Source organism: Manacus vitellinus, unplaced genomic scaffold (genome assembly GCF_001715985.3).
Source record: "Manacus vitellinus isolate BGI_N305 unplaced genomic scaffold, ASM171598v3 scaffold_51_pilon, whole genome shotgun sequence".
Taxonomy (NCBI): Eukaryota; Metazoa; Chordata; class Aves; order Passeriformes; family Pipridae; genus Manacus; species Manacus vitellinus.
In genome coordinates, this window is record NW_021940620.1 from 4,339,644 (window position 1) to 4,363,396 (window position 23,753).

Sequence of the window (23,753 nt, forward strand, 5' to 3'; positions counted from 1 at the left end):
GGTGAAGGACCGCAGTGGAGAAGGGTGGGCAGCTCGGCCCCGCCCCCGCCGTGACGTCATCGAGTTGAATGACATCACAACACACGTCATTTTGGCAGTGTGGTTGTGACGTCACTTCACAGCAGCAGCACCACGACATGGCCGGTTGGTGGCTGGTGGCTCCTCACAGCTGCAGGGAGAGGGCCTTCATGAAGGAAACAACTCCCCTGTAACAAGAAGCCCTCAGAGCAGCACAGCGCAGTGATGTCACATGTGTTGGTTTTCAACCCCACTCAAAAACCATAACCTTTCCACCCTTCACCATGCCACACCCCCTTGACACGAGGACTGCTTGTTTTTTAAAACAGGTGCTGTCTAAAAATAAACACAATTTTCCACCTCTCCCAGGACTAGTGAGAGCTTCAATTCCCGTGATTTCTATTCTAACCGATGGTTTTAGAAAAACACACCCCTAATTTTTTTAATAAGTCAATTTAATGTATTATATAGACTAGATGATATCAGTATCCCTTGATGGTTTTTTTAAATATTTTTATAGTCTTTTTAATACGAAGAGGATACTAATTCTAGACAGAGAGTAAAAGGGGCCTTTGCATTACTTACCAAAACATGTCAGATACATAGTTACATGTTCTTGGGACCTAGGTCAGACTAGCTTTTCTTTATGATCTGAGCTCTTTTATGTGGTTATAAAAAGTACTATACCAGTTTCCAATAAGTAGCTCCTATTACAATCCAGTGTGATACTCTCAAGTTCTTAACCTACACAAGCATTCAAACAACTCCATTAAGAACCCAACCTGCAGAGGAACAGCATAAAAAAACTTTTACTGGTCAAGTTTTTAGTTAATAAAATGTAGAAAAATTAAATATTATGCTTTCTGACCATTTGAAAAAAAAAAAAAAAGAACACTAAAGAGCAGAGGACTTCATGTGTGAATCTACCTTATTTATTTGGAGGTTTATAAGTACTTCCCTACTGGAAGTTAGTTCACAGCTAGCACAGTGTGCTTTTGCAAATGTATATGTCAATAAATGGGACTTTATCCCTAGCTGGAAGATGTACTGAATATTCTCTTATGTGCCAGTATAGGGTGCTGGAGTTTGTTTTATATAAATTCTAATATCAGGAGTTAGATACTATATATTAAATGCAAGTTTATGGCAACTTTTTCCTGGCCAAGGAGGCAACTTTATGACCATGAGCAACATATGTAAAAACACAGGCACAGAGTCTCTTTTCACCTGCAGGAAATTTCTTTCCACATTCATCTACCTCAGCAGAAGGTAGAAAGCAAAGGTTTAATCAACAGCTGGTGTGAACAACAGTAGAACCTACAGGGATGACACTGCTGTGTCAGTACACGTCTGGAAAACATCTCAGATCTGAGATGTGGAGTCATCAAGTTAAAAAAACCCAAAACAAAAACCAACTAAGCAAAAACACACACACACAAAACAAGAAGAACTATATCATCTTTTAATAGCATTGTAATTTCATTGTACCCTCTTCAGACAAAAATATCACTTGAAAGACATCCAGTTCCCTTATTCTGTTGCACCGTACATGTTATGCAAATAAGAGCTAGGGTGGCATAGAAAACAAATGTTGTTCTAGATGTTCAAATTAGTTGAAAGAAGCAGAAATTTAGAACATAGCTGGGAATTTACAGCCACAGAATAACTTTGCAAATGACTGGTTAAATATGAAACACAGATGTAAAGGGGAGGAGAGAAAGGTGGGGAGGAAGAGGGACAACAAATTTCCAGTTTGAGGCTGAAGAAGAGAAATCCCCAACAACTGTACATAAGTGTCAACATGCTCAGTATTTACATTCTGAGCATTAACAATGTTACAGATAAGCAATGTACTAAAAAAATAACTTAAAAAAAAGCTATACAATTGTAGTTATAAATACTATATCTTTAAAACTAGTTAAGTAGTGTAGGCTAAAAAAAATGTTCACAGTTACTCTGGAGAGAGCTGTACATATATATATATATTGCACAGTAGAAAAGTTCATTCAGTATACCGTGTGTAAACAATTTTTATCTTCTTTGGCAATTCCAGGACTTAGAGGAATATTTGCTGTGAGCAAAAGCACTTGGGTACAAGGCACATCAAAAGCTTTTTAAGCTGCAAGGTAAATCCTTTTGACACTTTCCAGTCAGCACTGTCATTCTCTTTAGAAAAAACATGTACCTATCAATTGAGAACAATACATTTCTACAAGTATAACTCAGAGGTCTGGTGACAAAAACATCAGCTGTTCTTGGCTGTTATTCTACAGTAACAGATTTGGCCAAATTTCTTGGAAAGTCCACCTAGAATGAAGAGACAGACTTTCAGTACTGACAGAGTAATACTGACAGAGTAATACTGACATTCTGCATTTGACAGTTCATTTAGTGTGTTTTTTCAGACTTCCTAATGAGTTCTGCTTTATTCTAGGCACATTAACACACACAACAGACTATAGATCTGCAGATAATGACTTCCAGCTGAATTCATCCTTGCTTCCAAAACCCTCCTAACAAATACAGATTTGTTTTGCTCAGGGTACCCCTCCAAAGCCATCATCATTATCAAACTGACACACCTACACATCAGCAAACCAAGCTGTAGAAAGCATTGACCTATTTTAGGTTAAACTACAATGTCACATTTGAAGATTTAGTTCTCTAAAAAGTCCCATATCTATTCTTAACTAATCAAATTAACAAATGATCTTTATAATTTTTTAGAAGGATAACAATTTAAAAAATACAGAACTGAAGAATTGGCACTGAAATGCCACCTGTACCACTGTAGTCATGATAAGCTCCTCTAACTGTTATCAAAGTCCTCTGCTACATATGCCATAAAACTGGGTCTCTCACTTTACACTGGTAGGAGGAAGTTCAAAACTGCACTAACTGGACTGTTAAATATAGAAAGCACTTACATCATATCCTCTGAGAACAGCCAGGTGGAATGAAAGCAACTGAAGAGGAATAACACTCAAGATTCCTTGAAGGCAGTCAACGGTATGAGGGAGCTCAATGGTTTTGTAGGCAAATTTTGAGCTTTCTGTGTCTTCTTTAGAACACAGAATGATTGGACGACCCTGAAAATACAATTTTGCACTGGTAAGTGAAGAGCCAACCTAGAACTGCTTTGAAATATTGGTTCACAGCATGCCTGTCTATGTTTGAAGACACTCAAGTATCTCACAAAGGCAATGCCAGTCTAATGACTTTTGCCTTTCACTGTATTGTGAGACTTGAATGTTTTCACCTTGCGGAGTTTTAACATTATTCCATTTGCTTCAAAACAAAAAAACCTAAACAAATAAATGACCCACATGCTATCTTTTTCACTGCTGGTCTTAACCTGTAATGACAACCCACAATGCAGATGTAGTACCTTATTTATAACTTTATAATTAAAACAAAATCAGCAGTACATCCTTTTTTGGAGGCAGAGCCAGCAGCAATACAATGTGCACAATCTCTTTTCCTCTGACACTGTAGTAGTTAAATATCCTACCTGCCGAGCAGTGACCTGTTGCAGAGCATTCTGGCACTTGGTGAAACAGGGATCCTTCATTATCACCATGATAACAGGCATTTGTTTATCTATTAGGGCTAATGGCCCATGTTTCAGCTCACCAGCCAGGATCCCTTCAGAGTGCATATAGGTGATTTCTTTTATTTTCTGAAAGAAAAAAAAAAGAAAAAAAGAAATGCCATCAAGTTACTGGTAAATCAGAGGAGAAACAGCAGCCACAAGAAGCAAAACAGCAAAGTTGTACCTCTGCCACTTCAATGCAGACATGTGGTATCAAGTTGGTATTTTCAAAGATCAGTTATTAGTGATAACACATGGGCTGTCTGCTGGGATTTCCAGCAGGCTGTGGGTGGAAGCAGAGCTTGCCCAGGCACATGCATTTGCAGATAAAGAGCTGGAATAATCAACAGGAACTTTAAGAACCAAGCCCCCAGCACAACCTTGGCAGTCTACCCTTAACACTTCAAACTCTTCTGAGAGGTAGGTATGTGTCCATCCACCAGAATGCTCATAACATAATTCATGAGTTTCCTTCACAAGCACCTCTTCTCAACACCAGCACGTTGGGGTTTTCTGATGTTATTTTCAAATGGGTCAGTAGTGTAAACTGTTAGGTTTTTGGTTTTTAAATAGACCCATTAAACGCTGCATTTATTACGTGAAAGAAACAAGAAACTGATATTGTATCCAGGTTCACCTTATGTATGTGTTCAATTACATGCTCCCAGTTATAGATAACAGCTTTACTGCAGCAGAATTAAGTTGTAATGAAATATTAGAAATAATCTATGTTGCAGAAGCCACAAAATCTCATTTTAAATAACATTCTACAATATTGAGAAGTTCCTACCAAAGCTCCTTCCAGACAAGTGGCGTAATTATACCCACGACCCATAACCAGCAATGATCTTTGTTTGTACAGTTCAAGAGCCAAATCGTGTATCTTCTCATCCAAGGACAAGACTTCTTTAATCATCTCTATTGAGGCACAGAAAAAAAATATTAAATTTTTTTTAACTGGAAAAAATAGTTTGCTTGTAGTAGCGTGTTCTAATTATCTAATAGAACAAATACACTTAATAGAATTCAACCACTAACTTAGTAACTTTGACTGCAGTTTAAGAATATTTTCTCCAGCCTTATTTACAGTAATAAATTTAAAGCAACTATTGGTTTAAGCAGTGCTCATGCATCCCATTTGAATTTTTAAAGGAAGTTGTGAACATCCGTTTTAAAGTCACCTTGAATTAGTTTCCTTTTATCTATCCTGATTTAAAGTGGAAGGCTTTAAAAAATTCAAACTGTCAATTTAGGAGATCAAATAGTAGTTCTCATACAAAACTACTTTATTGTAATTAGAAAACCCAGCCCATGAAAATTCCAATCTTCCTGCCAAGTTTCTTGGAAGGGTGCTTGTAAAACTGGCAAATGGTGCAGAAATGAGTAGTGCATTTTTCTCATATTGTCTCCCTTTCAGTAGGTGGGGGAGAGTGAAACTTAAATGAGAAAGAAAAATCCCTGAGGAGTATTTTACATTGCCAACATCCCCTATGCCTCCTCAAACCCAAAATATCAATATACCTGGCAATGATTTTAGTCCACTAATGATCTCCTGTCTCCTTTTCTGCAAGGAAATTCTGTCTTCAGACATCATTAGGCCAAACATTACAAGAGACACGAACTGGCTGGTATAAGCCTGCAGACAAAACAAAACATTTAACAGCTAAGTCTGCAGAGAGTTAATATGATCTCAGTTTGAAGTGCTACAAGTAAAATTTTAATTGGATTCCACAGGGCTGAAGCATGAAAGTCAGACACTGAACAGCAATTACCTTTGTGCTTGCCACACCTATCTCAGGTCCTGCATTGATATGTACCCCACAGTCAGTCTCCCTGGATATTGAGCTGCCAACTGTGTTTGTGATGCCAACTGTCAGAGCACGATGTTCTTTACAATACCTCAAGGCCATAAGTGTATCTGCAGTTTCACCTGGAAAACATTTGCATCTTGACTTCAGGTTGGCAGAGGATAGCAATGATTCCTGAAAAGCATAAAATTCTACATAACTGTATTCACACCCACACAGTGCAAAATGCAATGGAAAGCAATCTTACAGCACACACTCAACAGTAAATGTAGCTCACCTGACTGGCTTATGAAAAAGCACACATCATCCCTGAATACAGGGGTGTTTCTATCCAGGAAGTCACTGGCAAGTTCCACCATCACTGGTAATTCAGTTAATTCTTCCAATACTTGTCGAGTCTGTATTCAAGCAGCAACACAATATTTGTTACTATTGCCATTAATGTCTGGGCATCTTATGAGTCAGAGATAATCTAAATGGATTCTTATGAGAAAAACTGATAATAACAGCTCACCAGAGCTCTAAAAACCAAGGTGAAAAAAGTCAGCTTCTAGCATGGCAAGTTAATAGGCATTGGAGCATTAATAAAGAACATGGCACAAAGAAAAATTAATAAAAGGGTGAGACCCCTCAATGAAATACAAAGTTTGAGATAGAAGAAAAAGCAAATGAAGAGCTGTTGTCTAAAACCCCAGCAATTAAGAGTTACATGTGCATTTGAGCCAAGGCTGAACATACAGCTACTGCAGCGTGGTAACTGGTCCCACAGCCAATAATGATCAGTCTTCGGCACCTTCTGATTTCCTTCAAATGATCCTTCAGCCCCCCCAGCAAAACTGCAGACAAATAAATATGCATATATCAGTGGTGCATTTTATTTTCTGATTGGTATATTTACAGTTTTCAAGCCCAGTGCAGCCTGAACACCTGCTCTGAGTTACCTGTGCTGCTCTCGAAATTCACCCTTCCTCTCATCGTGTTGACAACTGATTCTGGCTGCTCAAAGATTTCCTTCTGCATGAAGGCACTGAAGTTACCTGTTTACAAAAGCATGACATGGTAAAGAGAACTTTTAAGACAACCTGTTGTAGCAAGATAATTTGACTGTATCAGCTTAAACAAAACCTTAGGAATAGGCAAGAAGAAAGGGAGGATTGGTAATTCACTCTGGTTGGTTGGTTTCATTTCCCAACACTGACAAGGGAACTAAATTAGTTTTTAAAGAAACTTTTGTGTTCTGCATAAATTCTTAGTTTACAATCAAACTCTGCCAACAATTACAACATGTTAACATTAGTTACATTTTCACTAAATACTGAACTGAATAAAAGCATCTTTGACTTTTCCAAGGCTAAAATGGATAGAGTGCCAGACTGCCCATCGTCTCTCAGTCTTAAAATTTGGAAATGTCAGCTCCCAGTAGAAATAACCTAAATATAATTTTCACAACAAATCAAGAGTTTTCTGCCCTATCTACTTCACAAACAGTAACCATCCATCTTTTATGATATTCATTTACAGATGTTTCAACCCACCCTTCATAATTTGCTGCAATTCCATCTGCAAGGTTTGGATGGCCCGGGAAGGATCATCACTGGCCGAACGCTCCAGACGGTGAATCGAGAGCTTCCCATCAGTTACTGCTGCAATGTCATCATCTTCCAGGAAAATCACTCTGTTGGTGTGCTCAATGATGGCACTGCAGAAAAAAACAGAAACAAAACAAAACCTGACACATCAGAGCTTGTAATAGTAAAGCAATTAAACATGTCACAGCAGCACTTCCAGCCGCGCTTCTGTCTCTTCCTTTTGGGCACAAATGCAGATAGAGTCATCTCAAAGGCAATGGCTCCATCTGCTGCTCCTCCTGCACTCTCACAGCAACCCAGAGGAGGCGGCTCAGGAACCACTGCATCAGTTCCTACTGCTCTGGTCTTGCCTCCCCCTGTCCCTGAGGGATCCCGCCAAGGTCCCGATCTTGTTTCTGACATAAATGTGCATCTGATGTCCAGGTATCTGCCAAGCTTGGAACCACACCACTATTTCCTCTTCTGACACCACAACCCAGACTAACCTACAGTCTGCCCAAATATTTAGCTGATATTGTCCATTTCTACCCAAATTATTTTCCTGCACTGGATGTATTTCACATAGAGGTCAGCAGCTGGCTGCACTTGTTTGAAGCTCAGATGCTGGTGACAAGCCTTCACATTTTTCAAGTACCTGAGCCTGGGGGCTTTATGAAGTTACCTGAATTAAAAGCTATTCTATCAGAAAGCAATTGTACAGCAGCAAGACAGCATAAGATTTCCAGAACTATCTCACTTCTAAACAAGAACCAGTATTTTCAGAAAAGTTTAAATACTTCTACTACCTTGCATCTGAAGCAAAGAAGAATTCTACTGCCTTATCCCCAACAGCATGAAGGCAGGTTGAGCTGTCCAGTCTTTTCACTCGGGAATTGCAGATGTTCTTCACATTCTCAATGTTGCCTGTTAAAGAAACCAGATATTTTAAATGCAAGACCAGTTCTGTTCAAGTCAGAGATTACAGATTATACAGGTTCAGGATACCACAGTAACACAAGTATTTTGGGGGATGGGTCTTTTACATGAACTGCACATTCAATAGTATAAAAATATAATAGCTAAGAAGCTATTTGGGGCATCAGCTGGTACTTTTACAGTACAAAGACCAATTAACCCAATTTCTAATTATAAAATAACAGTAATTTTAGTTCTTAAAAATAATCAACTTACATGTTCTATACAAAACAGGAATCTGTTCAGTTGAAAGCTTGTACTTGCTCCTTACCCCGATGAGCAAAGGACTCCCCCTCCTACAAAATGGAAAACAAGAAAGTTCATGAAGAGAAACGTGCACACAAAGAAGTCAAAGGACATCTGTGAAGTTGAAAGACAGTATCCCATCTAGTTTCCTAAGTAGAAAGACCCTCCTCAACCATGATCCTAAAGCCATTACATGGCAGGAGTTAAATCAGCTTGGCTTGCTTCTGTAAGATTTGCCAAATCATTACTGCACCTCTGAAACTGTAGAGTATGAAGGCAATTTTTTAATTATGTGGGTCACATGCCACACTGAAGACTCTGTTAAAAAAAAAAATCACAGGAATAAAAGGACAAGTCACCCTCTACCATCACCTCAGAGTACAAGACTAGCTTCTCTAAATACCCTCAGTCCTAAAAACCCAAACCTGAACCACATATAGAATAGTTCATTTCAGAAGATGTTCTCCAGCTAGAGTGATGGTACAGCTGGCTGTTCCACAATTTTAATGCAGTCCTATTTTAGACCACAGAAGCAATGGGCTTTTGGGTTATAGTATAAAACAGGCTTTATTTCCCACTGCCACTTCATTTGCTATTTTAATATCCTTGCATTTCCTGAAAGTTGTTTTCCAAGTCATAAATAAAAGTAGAACTTAAAGAGAAATCATAAGTGCTATGACAACTATAGAACACTATTTGTATAACTTATTACTCTGATGGCCTTTTAACCAACCTGAATACACCTATCTCAGTCTTTACTCCATGTGAAGTAAAATTGAACAATATCCTTTCTCTCCCTTTTTTGATATAGGACAAATGCCAGCACACTCTTAATACAACTTCATAAACAGAAGATACGCTGAGTTTCTTTATTGACTCACTGACTTTTGCTTAATTAAGCACTTTACACATCAATATTCTAGTATCTTTAAGAGATGTTAGCCTTTTTTAACCTACAGCATGAATAATGTATAAAATTGGACTTTTACTAACCTGGTAGCAACAGCTTCACCTGGGTAATGGATGCTCTTGAAAACCAATGCAAAAGCACCTTCCTGGAAACCATGAAAACAAAAGAAACAAAAAAGACATCCTCAGCAGCTTATCTCAATTAGTTGCATCCCATTAAACTGGGGCCTCTCTCCCTGAAGAGGCTCTGAAGGAACACTCTTTACTGCTATCAGGAATCTCTTCCTGGAGGGCAGACTGCACCTTTAAAGGAATTGGCCATGGAGCAGAACAAGCCAACATGGACATTAGCAGTGCAACAGCAGAAAGATCAGGAAGTGAGCACTTAGCCTCTCTTTAAAAATAAAAACAGCAACTTCTAGGGTTATGAAAGTGTCAGAGATGTTACTCATAATCAACATGAAGACTGTTAGACATTTACTTTTAGTAAGACTTTCAATAAGAATGTGCATGTAGTGCATTATCATGCATTTTCAGCTAAAAATGTGGAGTTACTATTTCCAGTTTAAGCAGCAAATTCTAGTTAATGGATTTCAGAAACAAAACGCACACCAAAAAAAAATCCAGAACACAAGAACAAAAGCCAGAAACATCTCTGTAGTACTAACACAGCTGGCAAACTGGAGGAGTATTCCAAAAGCAGGAGCAAAGGCCCCCACACTTTGCAAGCAGAGGAGAGATGGTGACATTCCCTCCTCTCATGGAAGGGCTCCAGTCAGGCTGTTCTGCCCTTGTTTTGTGGCCAGGTGAAGCCACCCTTCCCCTCAGCTATGTGGCTTCACCACTATTCCCTCCTGACCCACACAGGCCTTCACTCCCTGTGTATTCCAGCCCTGCTCCAAGGAATCCTACAGAGCTGCTTTAAAGAGGAGACAGGGGAGGTGAAAAGAGTGTAAGAAACTGCAGGAAGGGGAGGGAAAACATCTGCCCAGGGACTGGGGAAGGAAACAAAGCCAGCTTTCTCCAAGTTTGCAATGCAGCTATCAAAGTTTTCAAGCATTCACATACTGAGTAACAGTAGACTCCCACTTCACAGTCTGGAAATCAGTACAGTTTGTCAGATCTAGTTCCAAATAGGGGAGCCAAGGCATTGGCCAAACTTGAATCACAGCAGTGTTTTAACATGATCAGAATAGCCTTTAAGAACACACTGCCCTTTATGAAAGATTTCAACCCCCAGAGGCTCCTATTAATTTTTTTTTTAATTAAATTTCTTCACTAAAAAACGGCGATAATCTCTTGCTTAAAAAAAAAAAACAGACAACAAAAAAACCTCAGCAAACCAAACCTACTGCTGCTACAATTTAAAGATTTAACATTGAAAAGCCTTTGAAGTCTCCAAAATTTTAATCTCATTTCTTGGTCTATTAAGCATTGTTTAGAGACCTAGAAGTGTTATCTGCAGCACCTTCTAAGAATTCCTGCAGAGGTTCTAAATGCATAAATGCAGAATTTGCAGGAACCCCACAAGTAGCTTGTAAAGTGGTACAGGAAAAAAGCAACATCCCACTTACCAACTGTTGAATAACTCTTTCTACCAAGGCTGAAAAACTGGTGTCCTCACTCTCTCTGTTGTCATACATGTATTTGATCAATTTGGGGATTGTTTCCGTATCTGTTTCAGATTCAAATTCATAGCCTTTGCTCTCCTGAAATATCATATAGAAGAGTAAAAAGCTTGTTCATCCTCAGACAAGAAGCACTGAAGAGTCTCAGCTGCCTCTCACTAGAAACTGCACAGGCAGAGCACTAAATTGGACTAGTGGATAGAAATCACTGTAGGCAAAATATAAAGACTTATCCTGTCATAGAATAAGTCTCTTTGGGAAATAACATAATAAGACATGTAGTAAGACTTGTTTAGCATCTGTCAAGAAACAAAGAGACAGGAGGGAGCCCACTCCACACACCCTCTCAAAGAGTCTGAGGGCACAAACTGCTACTCTACTCATAAATACTTCACATTGAGGATTACAAGAACATATTGCACTTCACTAGCTACTGAGTATTTTTATTAGGCATTAATATTTTATAAATTATATTAAGAAACTTGAGTTCAGGTTCCACCAAAGTCATGAAAGATCTGACAGTAGTTGGTGGAGCATTTACTTTCTAGTTTTAGAACCAAGTTGGCACAGACTCACCAGAAATTTTCTCAGGTCCTTATAATTTGTGATGATTCCATTATGGATAACAACGAATTCTAAAAGGAAGAATACACACATTCATCAGCAGTGAATAATTAAGATATTTAACTCAGAACACAAAAATAAAGGGAACAAAAAAGCCCTTAAGAGTACACTCAAAACTACCTCTTCTAGCTTTCAAACCTACAGTTTATCACAACATGGAGAACAAAAGCAGAACCTTACAAATTCTGACCACATATGAAGGCAGTTCCAAATCATGAAGGCAGTTCTAAACTACACCTATTAGAAGAGAATCAAGCCATCTCAAGTAAAAAATTATATGAAATCTCTCTTTTCTGGGCCAGGAAATATTAACCACTTCATTTTCAATCTTACCTTTCATAAAGAGAATGTTGTACTTTGACTAGCTTCCAATTTTCAGAAAAGAGATTTCATTAATTTTTTACAGTGTTACTTTAGCCTGAGAAGAGAATATTTTATTGTGAAAGTGTCCAGAATGGCAACAGCTCAACCCCAGTATAAAAAATAGATACCATAACATTAGTAATAACATATGTGCTATGTGGATTGAATCATTTCAGATTCATACAGTTCAAGTGCTGCAGAGATTACGTACCATTCCTTTTATCTGATCTCTGGGGGTGACTGTTTATTGCACTTGGTACACCATGGGTTGCCCAGCGAGTATGAGCAATTCCGAAATGTGTTTCAAAATCTGTTTTTGAATCCAAGTCATCTTGTTCTATAAACGAGAAATTCAGTTTACTGAATATTTAATGCTCTCTCTCTCTCTTTCTCTCTCTCTCTCTCTTACACACACACACACACAGAGTAAAACAAAGAGAATTCCCACAAGCAAAAATCTAAAAGTTATCTTCTGGCTTTTTTTTTTTTAAACCATTTGCTTTCTCCACACTGCACTTCAGAAAGTTCAAGCTACTGTGATTAAAACTTTGTTTGCCAAGACTGGGGCATTTTCAGCCCATACCAACAGCCAGGCTAACAGACCCCATTACTACAAATTATAGTGTAAACGTATTAAAACACAGCTTCAGTTCTTCACAGATGGAAGCACTGCATAAAGCAGATTGTGATGACAGCCAGCTGCTTAAATGGTCGTAAATTCTGTCACAGTGCATGTTTCAGCATTTCAGCCCTCCAGCACAGAAGTCACGTGAGTAAAGCACCAAAGGAGCCCAGGTTTTGAACAAAGAAGCAACCAAAAGAGGGGAGAGTAGACTGATAATTTCACAGTGCTGTATCTAAATATCAGCTTGCTTTTAAAGTGCAGGTTTGAGGGGCACAAACAGTTTAACTGATATTGGATTTCACAATGCAGTTATTTCTGATACAAAATCATAACTGCAATTTTACGGTCTGGCTTTCTGCTGAGATGCAGATTATATCTGACTGGGAGGCCAAAGTAAAGGGGTCATTTTTAAGACACTTACTGTACAACTCTTCTTCCAGGGCCTTTACTTTTCCTCTTTTCTTAACTAGTTTAATGAATCTTTCTTTATCTTCATTATTATTTCCATCAATTGCCACTCCTGCAATATAGGACACAGTCACAAGTGTTATTTAAAACATTAAATACACTGGATGAAGAAAAGACTGAAAAAATACAGACAAGTACACACCACTGAAGCAATACTTTTTAAATTATCCTTGAAAGGGATATATTTGAAGTCTGTTGCAAGACTTGTGTATGTTCAAATGAAAGTACATGAAGCCTATATCCACTGCATAGATCAAAACATACATGAGCCATCTCAAATTTTGCTTAAGGACAGTCTGAAATATTTTGCCTGATGAAATGAACCATCTCAAACTTAAATACAAGTTTAATCTTCCCCATCCTTTCACTGGGACTCACATGCACAGAAAAGGCCGAGGCACAAACTATATGGCCCTGTATAGAGATCTTCTTCCTCACACCCTGTTTGTTCTGCTCATGTGTACTAAACCTCAACCATCTAATTACAGAGCTAAACACCCCATTTAAAGTCCTGAGGAAAGCTGAAGTACTCCAAGAATCAAGATAATTAGTTTTGATCTGGTAATCTGTGGAATAAAGAAAGAAAAATCCAACGTGCCAGACATTGAAAGTACCCAAAAAAATCATGCAATGAGCTCCTAGTTGCTAAAAATTAATTTGTTGAGTTGGTTTACATACCTGCAGAGTCATATCCTCTGTATTCCAGTCTCTGTAATCCTTTTATCAGGGTTTCATATATTTCCTTCCGAGTACGAGGCACTCTGTAGTTCAGATAAGCAAAAATTCCTGTTTAAAGAGAAAAGGGGAAGGAGGGGGGGAAAAAAAAAAAAGCAAAGATTTTTTTAGAATCTGCATCCTTCAGACTCAATTTAAAACCCTTTAAAACTAATATCAAGGAGAAGCCCTAGAGGCACCCAACCTACCACTTAGTACAATTCCTCCTAATGCGTTTTTGAATGGAAAGAGTTCAAATACAATAAAGGACTCGGGACCCTCATTTTCACCACACAAAACATACACTTTCCTGGCCAGTTTCCCTTTCCTCATGTTACCCACCAAGAGTTAAACGGTGAGGAGAGGTTAAAAAAATTCTACTCTTCACGAAAACCACAGCTGAAAATGGGAACATTGTGATCTATTTCATATCCAGACATTCAAAGAAGGAATATATTCACCAGGACTAACACAAGGAGACTTTTGTAATCCAAGTCATGGCCTTAAATACCCATGGGTAGGTACTACGCACAACATCCATTTCTGAAAGGCTCCAGCTTAATCCTCCACACAACAGGCACTTCAGCAGCAAGAGAATAGGGAAGAAAACATGAAGGAAGGGCAGAAGTCAATAGGATAGGACAACAAAGGAAAGAAACAGAAGGTACAAAACGGGGTCACCCAAAAAACAAGCACTCGCCCTTTGCGCTGCCTCAACAGAATGGTGCTGCCAAAGCAAACTCTGAGACACCAGATCCCTGTGCCTGCCCCGTGCTACTCAGGTCAGGTCTTACAGAGGCATCACAGGGAATGACATGAACTCTCTCCTTGCCTACTTGGCAAACAGAGCCTGGAAGAGTCTGAAAGTCTGATCCCTCTTCTCTTGAATAGAGCAGTCATGGAACAAGAAGAGGCCTTTTTAGTTTTGGGGTTGGTTCCCCACCCTAATTCTTTTTTTATTTTTTTTTTTTGGAAGGCAAAAGTACACAAGCTTTTTTTTATTAGAAGGATTTTGTGGATGTTGTTTTAGATTTAGAAAAGGTATAATAAAGGGTCACCTGCAAAGAAAAACACGACCATTCCTTTTCTCTGCCTACTGCTCTTCCTGGGACTCTGATATTTATAAGGATACATTAGATTCTTTTACTAAGTTTGGCAAATCTGTACCCCAATGAAACAGAAACAACTATTTCAATAGTTTCTTCAAGCAACAAGTCAGGACCGGAGACCACAGTTAGAAAAAAAACAGACTTCAAGAATTCAACAGATAAGCAGTTCAGACAAGTGTTTTAGATAGGGAAAGCCTTTGTTTGAAATTTAACACCCTCTTCCCGTTCAATTAAGGCTTTTGAACTGTAAATGGCTGTAGTGAAGAAGCTGTTATAATGATACACCAATAAATCTCCCTTATAAATATTGTTGTGAAGTTGGTTACTCCACTGGTTTATAAGCTGTTAATACTGTTGATTTGACAGTGAGACTAAGAGACTATTACATTTGCCTCTGAATTTACTTTGGAAAGATTAGAGCGTGGAAAACGCTTTTTGCTTTAGAAGTGAGATTTATGAGGAGTTGAGCCTAATTATTTCTAGAACACACAATGTGAACAGAGATATTAAGACAACAGTTGCATTTAAGGAGGTATTTGGGAATTTCAATAGCTAAGTACTGCTCTTCATGGATGCTTTGAAAAATAATGCCTCTGGTTATATAGTCACTTTAGACTGAGAGCCTGTTGATAATTTTCCCGGACAGATATTTGCTGTTCTCTGGCACTGACCACGAACCTCAAGAGCAGTATTCTCCAATTCCTTCAAATACAAATTTCTCAACATCATTCCAAAAAATTGCCACACACCTCTCTTCAGATCCAACTCTACTTTCTAGGCCAGATTTCACAATGAATTTAAGACTCATCAGCCTCGTATGTTCCATGTGGCCTCCTTGACTACAGAGAGCTCCAGGAAGAACCTTCCTTTGGGATAGTCCTTACAATGCTACCAGTGTGCTGAGACTGTTAAAAAGATCCTTGTTTCCAGGGAATTGTAGCTGCACTTCCACACTCGTGAATTGGAAGATGCAGAAGTCACCAGAGGCCATTTACAATGAAAACAATAGCTGCAGCCTGACTTCAAGGAATATATTATAAACTCTTCCAGTTAAAGGAAATCAATCTCACTGTTTCTCTAATACGTTTCTGTTTTGTGATTTATCCACTTGCATGTTTCTTCCCTCCTCAGTCATTATTTTGGTCAGATTCAAAGCACATTACTCAACTTATTTAGAAACAACTTCTGATAAAGACTTCTTGTAGCTTCATTCCTTCTGGAAGCACACCAGTATGACTGAATCCTAGTTGAATCATACTCATGATAAGAGTTTTGTGATGCCAGCAAGTTACTTTTTAATGACCTCCCCAAGGTATTAGAACCCATTTCCTGAGCTTGCTCCCCCCTGAGGACACTCAAGTACATATAAACATAAAATCCAATGAAAGCATCTAAAAAGTGTTTTACTAGGGCATTTTTCTCTTGATCTGAGCAAATCTAGTTCATAACTTTCTGTACTTGCAGAGTTTGCACAGAAGCATGAACTAGGTCGATCATGTATGGCTTACCTTTAGAATGAAACTAAAAGCAGAAACAGAAGGTTGTTAAAACATCACTAAAAACAGCTTCAATCAGATGCAAACACTGAAAGCCAGACTCTCCCTTTATATTTCCCCTTTCAGGATTGCAAGTAGAGCATCAAAAGGAGGAAAAGTTGTTGGTTTGTTTTTTTTTTGTGGGAAAATTCCACAAGAACTCCTGCGGTAGCAGGACTTCACCAAAATCAAGAAGGGGGCAGCCTATGATTGAAGTTTGAACAAAATTATTTATTTTTTTTAAAAAATAAAATTGTGCCTCTATTGGGGTAAGCAGTGTTGGTGCCAGAAACTTAGCCTTGAGAAAGTCCCACTCCGAACTTCACATCCTGATGAAAATAAATTTGATATAAAATAGGTAGATCATCAGTTTAAGAGCATCTTAACTGTTTTTTAAACCCCGCATTATTTTGCTATACTGTCTGCTTACATATGAGTGTGATAACATCTCAATTTTGTTTTCTTAAGAGCATGTTTATAGCTTAATTTATGACCTACATATGTTCAAAACATAAAGCAGTGTATATAAATCTTCATGTGCTACCTGAAGTCAGACAAAACACAGTAGACTGCATTATCAGCACTTAAACCAGGAAAGATATGCAAAACTAAAAACAACAAAAACAGTAATTTAGAAACTACTGGTTGCAATCTCAAGAGCTCCTGCACTTCCTACAGCAGATCAGCCTAGCAAGCTGGGGGACGTTTTTAATGAGAACAAATGTCACATAAATGGTCTCTAAAAGTTGACAGGAAAAAAAACCCTAGCACTACTCTCACTGCACTTCATGGATTGCTGCTGTTTGCCATTTCGTACTGACTCAGTTACTCCACCCCAAGTGAGACGTTTCACCAAACTCCTTTAAACCCTGTTAACACCCTCATTTCCCAATCATCACACAGTCCAGATTCGCAATTTTTTTTTTACATTACCACTACATGTCTCACTGCTTAGTGCTTGCCATCAGTACCTTTGGGTGGCTTAGGCACTGAGCCACGTCTCTCACCTGAAGGGGTTTTGTTTAGAAGACACCAGAGTTTGTCTCACTGATAGCGATCTGTCACGTAGGAGCTCAAACAATAGGAGCTCACACAATATCACCTCGTGTTTCCATTCCAGAGAAAGAGGATTGCTGAGCTCCTTGCTCTTTCTGAGGTTACAATCAAATAGGATGTGGAGGCAGGGAAAAGATATCTAACTCGGAAAGCACAATTTTGGGAGCAGTAACTCAACTCACTTTCAGTCTGCATCTCACAAAAGAGGTTTTGTTCATGACGACTAAGTACAAGTGCAAATTTTTCTGCTTTCAAGAGAAGTATCCTTCCAGACCTGAGTGATGTCAGTGACGGGATAGGCAAAGTTTCACTGAAGTTTCCTCTGTAGCTAAATACAATTGCATTACCAGCTTCTGAACCCACACTTTGATTTTAATCTGATCCAAAGTGTATCTAAGCAACTGTATACATGACGTAGGAATTATCTTCACCATCTCATCTTCATTAAAGGAAGGTGGATAAAGGCACATCAGTTAAGAATTAGGCTCCTTCACTGTCTTTGTTTGAAAACCACAAAACTCTCGCTATCGCCGCAGCTGGGAAATGAGTCACGACTAATATCTAGTCCTGGATTAGGAAAGACAGAGCCCAGAGCCTCCAGCAGCCCGTTCCTCAGAGGCAGCGGGACCAGGAGGAGCAGAGGTTATCCACGCAGCCGGACACCCCCGGAGCAGCCGGGCACTGGGAACAGGGCGATTCCCATCACAAGGCGCCAGGCACGGAGGGCACGGAGGAGGGAGAGTGGGGGGAACTGACCGACCACCGCCTCTCCCTGGGAGAAGGGGCGGGTGAAGGGGCTTCACCTTCACCTGCCAGGCGCTCCCTCTCCTTCCCACCCTCCAAACGGGATGCCAGTCCCGAGCGATCCCGCAGCCCCGGCGCCCCTCTGCTCAGGGACAAAGCGGCGCTTGTCCCGCACCCCGGCAGAGGAGGCGCCGGGCTCTGCCCGCTTTGTCTGGCGGGCCCGTCACTCACCGCACATGGTGGCACCGCACGGTCCTCCCCGCTCCCAACACGCAGCTTCCGGCCACAGACCGGCTCGGGGGCCGGCGCTCCGGCTCTTATAGCGGCTGCCTCCCGCCCACCGGCCCGGCCCCGGCGGCCACAGCCCCGGAGGGGCGGTCGGGTCCTGCCCCTGCCCGGCCCGACCCTTGCGAGGGCTGCGGGGAGGTCTGCAGGGCTCCGCACACGGAGAATCACAGAATCCGAAAGACTGGAAAAGACCTCCAAGATCATCGAGTCCAACCTTGGACCGATCACCACTCTGTCAACTCAGCGCCACGTCCAGTCGTGTCTTGAGCACCTCCGGATGGGGACTCCACCACCCCCCTGGGCAGCCCGATCCGATGCTTGGCAACCCCTCCCATGAAGAACTTCTTCCTGATGTCCAACCTGAACCTTCCCTGGCGCAGCTTGAAGTTGTGTCCTCTCGTCCTGTCAAGACAGGATGAATTTCAAGTCCTTATGTCATGCCATGAGGTGACTCAGGCTGGCTCAGGGATTTTTGACATGGCAGTAACACCAGTGAGACCTGGCTGTGTGTCCATGGACAGCATAAGGGGCGTTTTTTGTGCACTAATTCCAGTTTTCCACCTCCCAGTTCCATGGAGGAGCAGGACAGGTGGTGAAAGCAGTTCCTCCTGTCAGGGCAACATGGCCTGGCTTGAGGCAGAGGGGCTGGGCAGCCCCTTTCTGAGCTGGACAGGGGAATGTGCCCCCCTTTCAGCCACAAGCATTTACAAACACACACTCAGCAGCCCAGTTCATCTGCACAGGCAGGACAGGCACCACCTGAGCCCGTGCTCAGCTGAACGTGGCCACTGGGCTCCACCTAAGGGAGAGCCAAAGCTCCTGCTCAGCCTCTGAGGTCTCTTGCATGTACTTGGCAAGAAAGAAACTGCTCCAGGAGCCTCCTCCAGCCTCTGCTTCCCCAGCCAGCCTCTCTCCTAGAGGCAGACACCACGAGGATGAGGAAAAAGCCTGGCCAATATTTTCCTCAGGGTACGCCTGAAACTTGTCTCTTATCCCAGGGATCCTCCTCTAAGCAGCTTTTAAAGCAAGTGCCTTGCAGCACACTTGGACTGCCAGTGTGCACAGAAGTAGCTCAAGCTGCTATTTGAACAAACAAGATTTTTAAAAATACACAAAGTTTCATGATATAGTTTTTCTTCCTTATTAAAAAGGACCAAAATATTTTATAGACGTGATCCTGGTTATCTCATAGAGTTATTGAAGCTCAAGCAAAAGGTGTCTTATTTAATCTAGAACTCAGTGGTTCATTTTCTCTTGCATTTTTTTGCAGGTAATTTTTTACATAAAGTAGTGATTCCTTCAAACTTTTTCACTTTTTCTCTTGATGGAGAGGTTGAATGAAGGATAAAGGTTGGAACATCAACATTTCAACTACAAAAAATCCTTTTTGTGTCACTTTAAGGATGTCTCAATTTTAAGGTTAAAACCAAGATTTATAAATATTTTCAAGTCATAAAATTAAAGAAAACAGTGTTAAAACTCTGCTTTAAATTAGTTTCCAAAAAGGAATAAATTAAGTGTATTTTTCACTGTGTGTGCGAAACAGCTATGACACCATGCTCAGTAAAAACCACTATTGTTTTCCTTCCCCCAGTCTCCCAGAATAAGACCAAACAGGCCCGTGATTTGTCACCATTTCAGTCCCAGCTCTGTCACTGGTCTGCCATGTGACATCAAGCAAGTCATTTTGACACTCCATTCCAGTTTTTCTTGTCTGTTTGGGTAACTTTGCTTCTCCTCTAAAGTAATCTCTGATCTTGTTTCCCCCAGTGCAGCCTGAGCAAAGGGGGACGTTCCTAATCACAGCTACGTGTGATAAGTACCACTGCTATTTATATCTATTTATATTAAATTGTATACAATTAAGGTAAACTTTTTACTTTCTCCTTGTGAAACATGCATTTTAACTAATGAATGATGCAGACAGTAGGAAAGAAACACTTTTTTTTTCAACATCACTGCAATACTAATTGCCAAAGATCACGAGCCAGAGCCCAAAATTCCACTCATGCAAGACATTTCATGTTTCCATGTGACATTCCCAGGGAGAAAACTAAACAAAAATGAGACTCAACTGCTAGTAAGAACTGCATTAATTAGTGATTAATGCGTCACTTTGATAACTTATCAGTCAACACTTCCCAGACACATCTGTTTGATGCCATTTGGTTTTTTCTGTGACTTTTTAGAAGTGCATTAGAGAGTACAGTAATTCTTTTTACTGGTGGGTTTGTCTGGCTCGAAGGACATACCTTACAGCACCCAGTGGGATGGGAATCAAACTGATCCCATCTCACCTTACAACTTCTTAAAGTCTAAAGGCCAAAATATGTGAAAGTATCACTTAAAGTATTCAACACAAAGAGGATCCAGCAATTCTGCCGTACTCTGGAAAAGTGCTCTTCTCAGGAGAACATAAAAAAACCCAAAACAAAACAGATAGTTTTGACAAAGAGTTTGTAAATCAAAGGTTTCCATTTTCCTGCCAGAAGAGACAGGCAACAAAGAGGCCAAGTGGTGCAAATTCCACCAAAGTCTGAACATAAATCTGAAGTGACACTGTAAGAATCAGGAATTTTTGCCCAACTACATCTTTTTTGTTTTTTCCCCTCACAGAAGTGATCAAAATTAGAAGTAGGAAATAGTAGGGCACAGTATGGAGAGCACTGTATCACTGTTTTAGCATCAGGTAATGAGGAAGTTACCTGGGGCATTAGGAAAAGGCAATGAAAATCATCATGTGGTTGGAAAGAGAAGGGATTTATGTTTAGGCTCCCTCTGAGCCTAACACAGCTCCTAGTTCTTACAGGATCCATGCTCTGCCCAGAAAAGCAGCCAGTAGCAGTTTAAGGACAGATATTCTAAACTGCATTTGCATACTCAAGAGGTTCAGATACATATCTGAACACCTTGGTCTGTTCCTTGTTCCTGGACATCCAAGGGGACTGAATTTCCTGCTGAGGAGTTTCAGTGAATTCACTTGTCCCAGGGAATGAGAGGACCAAACCACCCCCATTAGCAAACAGGGGCAGGAAAAGGTAGTGGATGTGAACTGCAAAAGGGAAAAACTATGATAAATATCAGGAAAAAATTAGGAGGAGCAGTTATGCAATGGAACAGGCTGCAGAGGCTGGTTTATGGCCCTTTCACTGGGGACTGGGCTGGAGTAGACCCTGTCCTGTGAGGCATCACTGAGTGAATGATCACTGTGGTGTGAGAGATGAGGGGTGACCAAATGACAGTCCCTTCCAGCTCCTGCACTTCCATGATTATAGCTGGGTTATAAAACTCCTTTTAAATTGCCCTTTTTGGACTACTGGTTGACTGGCTACAACAATTTCTGAGAACTAACAGCCTGTTGCTATTGCTAGATTCATACTAGAATACACAGCACAAGTTCTTACGTTAACAATGACAATCCATTATTTTAGCTTATATTATGTATTTAAATATTAGATATAATTATATATTTAAATATTAGATATAATTATATAATATGTTACTTTTTATATATTTAGTGTTTTTCTTGCTTCAAAATGTGAAAGCTGAGGGCCCAAAAGTAGCCATTACAGATCATCATCTTCCTCAACTAGGCTCCTGCACTTCTGCAATATTTGCGTGTTACTCTGAATAAAAATACATAAAACATTGAGAAAATCTGAACACTCACCATCACTTTAATTTTGACAAAATAGGACAGAGTTGTTCCCTACCAAGGCTCTTAAGAATATCTGGGTTGATCTGGATCTCTCCAATTTCTTCCCAGTCTGATAACGGTGACTGCAGTTAACCAGGAGTTACTCCAGTGAAGTTGAATTTCTCCAGTAGGATAAACAAAAGTAAAGGGGGCTGACCTTGCTGGCATGTGAAGGAGGTCAGGCTGTGCATGGTGAGTGCTGCTGTGCTCCAGAACAGGACCCAGTTACTGAGGAAAGGCCACCCTCCACATCCATCTCAGCTCCACAGCCAGTTTGGAAGACAATCAGCAAGTGTCTTTGAAGTGAAGACAGCAACACCTTTCTTCTGCTGAGAAGTTCAAAAGAGAGGAAAAAAAATCTCATATTGATGGTTCTCTCGCTGGAGGTGTCAACTACCTGCTCACTTAGGATCTGTCTAGGGCTAAGAAACTGGTATTTTCAGTTTAAAAGTAGGTAATAGTAATTAACAGCTTTTAATTTGAGAACAGGGGAGAGTTGATGGTCATTTGTCACTGCCAGGTGGTTGTCTTTGAAATGATAAAAATTATGTGTGCTAGGAGGAGTTACATGTAAATGTGAATCATCATCACACCTATGACTGAGAATTAGGTAACCTTGATTTAATTCAGTGATGGCTTTTCGGCTGAATTATCATGAGGAACATGTGCAATATAAAACCAATCCAGCTAATTAACTCTATTTTAAATACCTTAAAAACACAAAGGCGCATTCAATAACAACTGATCTAAAGCATCTTGTTTTAAAGAGCATTAAGTGGTTTCCTGAGGTTTTGATGTAAATTCCTCTTAACGGGAGCTGCGAACAAATTAAAGGCAAATGTCAGGGAGAAAAAGAAATGCCTGGAAAAGTCTGTAGGTTCTTCAAGCAAGCCAGCTCTTGGTGCTGGATTAGTTTTCTCAGCATGTTGTGTGGTCCTTCAGGGCAAGAGTGAGAAATGCTGACAGAGCAACGCAACTCTCTGCATACTTGCCCTCCCCTGCCCCATTTCTGGGGATCAGGACCATCTACTCAATATTTTCCATAAATACAAGATTCTCTCAGATTACCTGGGGTTGGAGGGAGCAAAGTTAGCTTCTCACAGGAGCTGGGAAAAGAATGCCCATTTAAGAAATCAAAAAGCTTAAAAGCCAAAGATAAAAAAAAGGCACTACAAGAAATCAATTCTCTCCAGTAATGCACCAAAACAAGACTTCAATCGAAGTGTTTGAGGAAGGAGCTGGTTGTAGAATCAAAAAGGTGCTGCAGCTGCTCCATATGGCTCATACAGCTACATCACACCACACACCAGCCACAGCATCACCTCTTCCTTCTCCACTGAAGGAAAGCCTCACACTCCCTCCCCAGTTCCCATAGAACCCTCCTGGCAGCAACCACCTTCCACAGGCAATAATTCGGCACCTCCCCAGCTGCACTGGCTCACTCAACACCACAGAGCAGGGTGAAGTGTAACTTCTGCACTGCTCTGGTTTGTTTTATTTCTGAGCATATGAACCTTGCTATTGTGGTAAGAACAATTTCATTCTGTTCTTCTCTTGATTTGTTTTCACAGCTTTAATGCTTCAAGGATTTACACTGGCCTTTGAAAAGAATATCTCTGAAGCTAGAAAACACTTTTGCTGCTGGCTGCCCTCTGGTTTGCCCTTTAAACAGCTCTCTGGCAAGAAGCTTCTGATTTTGCAAATTAAAACTTGTTGTTTTGCAGGACACATACCTGTGTTCTCCACAAAGCAAGGCTAAATAACAGTCCAGTTTTCTTCACCATCT

At 40.3% G+C, this 23,753-nt stretch overlaps 1 protein-coding gene across 1 annotated transcript; it reads right to left on the reverse strand.

The window, feature by feature from the left end:
* Nucleotides 1-1,478: 1,478 nt before the first annotated feature.
* GFPT2 (glutamine-fructose-6-phosphate transaminase 2) lies at nt 1,479-18,254 on the reverse strand. The gene is made up of 19 exons (XM_018081163.2): nt 18,214-18,254; nt 13,503-13,610; nt 12,778-12,876; nt 11,943-12,068; nt 11,321-11,379; nt 10,691-10,825; nt 9,201-9,262; nt 8,178-8,257; nt 7,793-7,910; nt 6,954-7,117; nt 6,360-6,455; nt 6,157-6,254; nt 5,696-5,816; nt 5,383-5,540; nt 5,132-5,246; nt 4,401-4,528; nt 3,530-3,697; nt 2,946-3,107; nt 1,479-2,325 (listed from the first exon to the last, which is right to left on the reverse strand). Exons 1-19 carry the CDS (start codon nt 18,218-18,220, stop codon nt 2,281-2,283), a joined length of 2,049 nt encoding a protein of 682 aa, XP_017936652.1. The 5' UTR covers nt 18,221-18,254; the 3' UTR covers nt 1,479-2,280.
* Between the last annotated feature and the right edge of the window lie 5,499 nt (nt 18,255-23,753).

Bases quoted from the DNA above. Each gene is read 5' to 3' on its own strand.
- GFPT2 (XM_018081163.2), bottom strand. The intron at 8,258-9,200 runs GTTAGTAAAAGT...TCCATTTTGTAG, and splicing joins GGTGAAGCTGTTGCTACCAG to GAGGGGGAGTCCTTTGCTCA. The intron at 7,911-8,177 runs GTAAGTTGATTA...TTTCTTTAACAG, and splicing joins TCCTGTTTTGTATAGAACAT to GCAACATTGAGAATGTGAAG.